The sequence below is a fragment of the Triticum urartu genome, chromosome 2, assembly GCF_003073215.2.
Source record: "Triticum urartu cultivar G1812 chromosome 2, Tu2.1, whole genome shotgun sequence".
NCBI lineage: Eukaryota > Viridiplantae > Streptophyta > Magnoliopsida > Poales > Poaceae > Triticum > Triticum urartu.
This window is the reverse complement of record NC_053023.1, coordinates 733793340-733799450: the sequence shown is the minus strand read 5'-3', so window position 1 is coordinate 733799450 and position 6111 is coordinate 733793340. Positions and strand designations below refer to the sequence as shown.

The window sequence follows — 6111 nt, the reverse complement described above, 5'->3', positions numbered from 1 at the left end:
TTCTGCATTCTGTACCAGCTCAAAGAGAATCCCAGGACCATCTGCATACATCTCAACAATATGCTTGAGCCTTGTAGTCAAATCTTCATGTTGTCCAAAAGCCTCAGCAACCCCTGATAAACTCAAATTCATCGAATCGGAACTCTCAGCAAGCAAGAGACGGCGAAGGGAGCGAACACCTAGCCTTTCTGCCACGTCATTGGAAATATTACCATGCACAAAATTGTGAACATACTTCTGTGGGCTGAAAGCAATGCTGGATGCATCACCAATGATGTCATGACCAGAGTCAAGAAGCCAAGGAGCATCATTAAATACAAGTTCTGAAGATAGGCAGAGCCTAGCTGAAGAATCAGGTAAATATATCTGTGTTTGCTGATCCTGAAACCGGAACTCAGCTAGATGCTGCACCACTAACACAGCTGTCCTTAGTTCTTCAGCTTCAAGCGAAGCCATGGCTTTCCTCATGGCCATTCTGGTCAGAATACTAGCGTAATCCACAGGGTCGAGGTGCTCCTTTATGCCAAGATCCAAGAACAAGTCCTTGAAAACTGCTAAATCAATTGGAATGACACGAATGTAAGGCGCAAGGTGAAGGTGGCCACTTAGAACAACTTCATCAACTTTTGCAAATCCGTCGCCCACCCAAATCCATCTGCAGCCCTCTAGAACCACTTTGACAATATCCATTTCATCAGAACCAATCAAATTAGTCAGTAATGAATAAATCTTAGGCATCACCAATGCTAACTCTTGCCGAAGGACTTGATCAGTCACAATTTCATTGTTCTTACCCAGCTCAAGCAACTGAGCAGCAATTACACTTCCAGAAGGAGGAGATGACCAACCTAAGCTGTAAGACAAAGCTGAGGAAGTACATTCGCCATCAAGTATACGTGAGCTAGCAGAAACAATCCACATATCTTCCTGCAGCCTTACTTGCTTTGGTGGAGCGATCATCGATGATACTGAAGGCCATGGCAGGGCTGGGCTTGGTGCAGTGACCAACACAGGACACCAACAAATCATTCTCAAATCACTCCAGAACTTCTCGAGATCAAATTCCCAAGACGTATCACGAGGCCTCAGTGCAGTAGTGACTTTCGCAAACATATTATTCACCTTCTTCCGGGCATCAAATGCCTTATTTACACTCCATTTGTGAGCATGAATTTCAAGATATGAAAGAAGCAATTTACCCCTTGAATGAGCCTTCTCTTGATCTTTGCGCACGAATGAATCAATTTGCCGAGCACTTTCTATAATAGTATCAGTAGAAACAGAAGTTCTAAGCCCCAAGCAGAGTAACATATCAAGAACATCTGGGTTTTGAAATAAACCATTGGGAAAGCAGTCTGATTCCTGGAGAAGAGCATAGAGTTCTTCCACTCGAGGATCATAAAGAGACTGAGGACTTTTCAAGGTCCCATTAATGGTCGGCACAAATCTAAGGACTTTCAAGCCTTCCTTGAACCTTGGATCTTCCAAGGACAGCTGGGGCAGATCTTGCAAGATGGCTAGTATAACTGAATCACGAACCTCTGCTTGCAACTCATCTAACTTGTTCAAAACATACCTCTGGTAGAAGACTGATTTCGGCATACGTTCAACACCATAATACCTCATTATGATATCTTCGTTGCTTGGGGATATACAGAACACAAAATCAGACTTGAGTAGGTGTTCAGGAACACCAAGAGGTGGCAGATACTTTTTTGAACTGGACAAATCTGAGAAGCCATAAGAACTGTGAGATCCTCCATCAAATACTCTGAAGATGGGCAACTTTTTGCATAGCTTTATGTTCATGTCAGAAAGGCAGACTCCTATGTACCATTTCGGATCTAGAAGAAACTGGTACAGCTCAATTTTCTCACCAGGCTTGATGCGTTGAAACAGTGCATGCACATCGACTCCCTCCAGCGAGGCAATCCCAAAGATTGAATTAAGAACTCCAGTTGCATCACCATCATATACATAATGAGAAAGCTGTTGATACACACGTAAATACTTGGTGTCTAATATCTTGCAACCTAACTTGGCCAAAAGTTCCTTCATCAAACTAGATAGTGACTCTGTTTCAATTAACTTTGATGCTGTAGATGCTCTGTAAAGGTGTCCAGAGGTACAAGGCAGTATAGGCCAGTCACTAAACAAATCAAGGTCATAAGAATGTTTCCCAATATAGTGCCAAAAAAGTTTAAACCAATCTGCCGTAGGAGATGACACACCCGATGATGGATCCCAAGGAACTCGGCTTTTACACTTCCATCCAGGAGGAAATAGCCTGGGGAAGAATTGAAGAAAGATTAGACCATCAATGGGTGAAATATTCACCTGAGAGTTATTGGCTATCTGATACAGCTTGTCTAGTAATACAGGGGGAATGCTTCGGTCAATTATTCTGTCACCAACTGCAGAAAGGAGGTCATATTCTGTCTTATCACAGACATAGTAGGTGCTCTCTTGTGAAATCTCAGAAAAAATCCCATACTGCTTATTTGCTAGTGGAATCAGTGGGAGGCCATTCATGCATTTACCAATATCAGCACTGTCCAGATCACTAAGGCAATATTCCAGTAATATTAGCTTATGAGATTTTCCTAATGTACCAAGCTTTACAAAATCTTGGAGAAAATGCCTCACTGCAGCAGGAGCAACTCGTTTTACCGTAGACTTCATATAGAATTTCGAAAACACATCAACAATTGCACTTGGTACACGAACAACAGGCATGCCTAACAATACAAGAGCTTCACTAAGATCATTACTTCTTGAAAAGCCCTCATCATGAAGCAAAGCCTCAGCCGGTGATACCCATGTCCCACCTTTGATCTCTGAATGCAAAACTGGAGAGGTATAGATAACTTTGTAAATTTGTTCCACAAGAATACTCCAGGGTTCCTCAAATAAACCAGTTGGCCATAAAGAATAATACAGTATTGTGGAGTCTGTAAGTGTCCGCAACGCCAGCAACAGTTCTCTGAACAATGGAGCAACAGCATCTTCCAGCAGTAGCCTGTTCCAATCAGAACGGAGCTTACCACCCCTGTCCATGTCAGCTCCATACCAAATGTCACGTCGATTGGACGAAACTTCAAAATAACCATTCACATGCACAGATAGTCCGGTCCTTACTGGCAAAGGAAGAAAACAGAATGCATGACCTTGTCTGAGATTAATATCCTGTAAAATTCAGTAATTGCCATAAAGCGTAAAAACAGGGAAAACACTATGAAGCAAAAAACCAAAATACTGGAATAATGCGCCAAGCATTAGGAAAATGTGCTACAGTGCCAGAACATGATGTTCATTTTGCAACATAAATCAAACAAATTATTTGCAGTTCTAGGAACTATGTCTCATCATTGAAGTGTATAGGTGCAGACTTCATCACTGAACATAAAACAAAAAGAACTACAGATTATATAGAACCACTCTTTTACATAAGGGCATTGTCGTTGATGTAATTTCTTTTTATTTACTTTTTGCAATGAAGCAACAGCAGATAACAACAGTTTGGGCCCAGCTGTTGCCACCGAACTACCGAAGAGCATACCAATGAAAGAAATGGTCACTACATTAGCCACAGCTAATAGGCCAAAAAAATGCATGCAATTCTATGAGTTGTGGTCACGCACCCATCTTAATAGTTTAAGTGCAAAATCAGATGGAAACTAACAAGCTTTACAGTTCACACAATCACATTCACAAGTTCCATTCCATTAACAAGGCATGCATTGATAACAACTATTATGGTCACGAGTCAATCAAAAGCAGGAAACATGTCAAAGAGAAAAAAATATGTCCATGGTTTGTAAACTGAACAAAAAGCAATTTCTACATAGCTACAGGAGCATAGCTAGTCTAGGCTGGTAAACTGAAAATGAATCGAGAATTACCTCAGGCTCCACTTTGGAGATGCAAGCAGCAACAGAAGCCCAGGGCAGTAGGTGAAGATCATATTCCTTGGCAGCACCAGTTGCAAAAATACCTATTTTACTTAATGCAGATGCCATTCCCTGTACAATAAAATAGGTATGGCTCTTTTTCTCAAACTTGTTCCCCAGGAATGCCTCCGATACAAAATCCATAGAAAAGGAATCTATCTTCTGCTCAACAGATTCAGCAGAAGTGCCAGAGAACCTGATTAGAGCTTGGCGATGCCATGACAATTTGTCATCCTGTGATTGTAAGGCGCAAGAGTATACTATTTTTGGCTCACCCATATCAGGTTCCCACACATACATTTCAAGTGCGAGGACATTTTTAAGAAAAAGCAAGTTGTATACAGCTTCTTCGTACAGTTGAGCGAAAAGAGATAAGATATCATCCTCTGTGTACACTTGTCTTGATAACCGGCTAGAGGATGCTTGCTCAGCATTCCGCAAAGGGAAACGGAACAAGGTTCCTTGAAATGGCGCTTTCATGTCGCAGCCAAATGCACGATAGGGCGAGAGCTGGTCACCGTACAATGTAAGTGCCGTAGAACTGACATAGTCTATGCGCTTCCCAGGATTTGCCGCCGACACATTTGGAAGGTAAGCGCCCTGAGGATCAAACATGACAACATACTTGCCGCTCACGAATGATGGCAAGTCGGTCAAGTGGTACACCGAGTTGAAACCAATGCTGCAGAAACATAAACCATGGGTTACTACGGGGGTGCATGAGCATCAACAAAACAGTTCGAATAACATGCTTCAGAAGTTTTATAGAGATAACAACTTAGTAAACGCATGGCCCTGGTTTCTAGAACTACTATGTATAATAAAACATTTGCATCCCTCTGTGCTTCAGATCAGATAGAAAGGCAAACATAACAAAATGAGTAACAAGGGCAGCAATCGAACTGAACTTAATCACATGGCAAATGAACTTGTGCAGGGGCATCGACAATATCCATACTAAGCATTTTGAAGCATTCGCTTACAACCATTAGTGATCACGATCATGGGGCACATATTGAAACGGTCATGGCATCAGAACACAAAACAGCAGCAGCAGCATTCATAGGTGACAACGCCACTAGAAAATGAACACGCACTGGTTCAATCCCAATAGTCGGGAAGCTCAGATTGCAATTGGCAGCTCCGAGCAGAGCTCGGTGGGGGCGACTAGTGAGGGGGAGAGAGGGAGGGGACAGAGAGCGCGCATACCCGAAGCGGCCGGTCTTCCAGGCCTGGGAGGCCTTCTTGCTGCCGCCGATGCGGGAGATGCTGGCGAAGTCGTCGTCGGTGAAGGCGGCGTCGTTGTGGGCGAGCAGGGCGGGGCCCTGCCACTGCGCGAGGGCCGGGGCGAGCAGCGAGCGGGCCCCGTGGGCGCGGCGGTCGAGGCAGAGGCGGACCCGCGAGGCCCCGGCGTCGTCGGCGTTCTGGATGAGCTCCCGCAGCGCGGTGGTGCCCTCCGGGTAGTTGGCCAGCACCTCGCGGATGCGCCGCGTCAGGTCCACCCGCTGCCCGAAGTCCTCCAGCAGCATCGCCCCGCCCGGATCCATGGCCGCCCCCGCGATCGGGTCGGGTGGGAGGGGGCTGGCTAGAGGGGCATTGGCGCGCTAGGGTTTGGGGCGGGGGCGGGGGCTGGGGGGATTTGGTCGCTGCCGATTTGGGCTGCGGCGGGAGGGGGGTGGGGGAGGTGGTTGGTGCCGCGGAGAGAGATTTGACTCTTGACTCGCTCGTCGCCGGCTTTCTTCTTCTTGGAGGGGAAGCGAGAAACGGGATTGCGGGGATGGGATCCTGCTGCTGGCTGATGAGTGGGACCCGCGTGCCGGCGAAAATGGGTAGGAAGCGAGTAGCTGGCCCGGCTAATATGGCCCATTAACGAGCGTTGCCTGTTTTTTTTTTAAAATGGTGATGAGGAGATCAAAGAACACATGAAGAGAATACTTGTTGCTCAACAAAAATGAAGAGAATACTTTGATGAGTTGCACATCTAAGATAGTATTAAACACAGCAAGACTCAACTACAGCACCTATGAGCCTCCATGGCGATTTTGACACTCTCCACCGTCCGAGAGCGATATGGATCGTTATGCCGTCTGACCGTGCCCCGCGGCCTTTTCTAGTGCTCCCACCCTGAGCGTTTTGGCCGGCCCGAACGTTAATGTGATTC

At 45.5% G+C, this 6111-nt stretch overlaps 1 protein-coding gene across 1 annotated transcript in view; it reads right to left on the bottom strand.

Moving 5' to 3' along the window:
• Positions 1-5676, bottom strand: part of LOC125538353 (sacsin-like) — a 41691-nt gene extending 36015 nt beyond the window's left edge. The window contains exons 1-3 of the mRNA XM_048701613.1: positions 5160-5676; positions 3903-4632; positions 7-3186 (exon numbers count right to left, since the gene is read on the bottom strand). Coding sequence (XP_048557570.1) covers positions 7-3186; positions 3903-4632; positions 5160-5497 — 4248 coding nt within the window. The 5' untranslated portion in view covers positions 5498-5676. The remainder of the gene's footprint in view (positions 1-6; positions 3187-3902; positions 4633-5159) is intronic.
• Between the last annotated feature and the right edge of the window lie 435 nt (positions 5677-6111).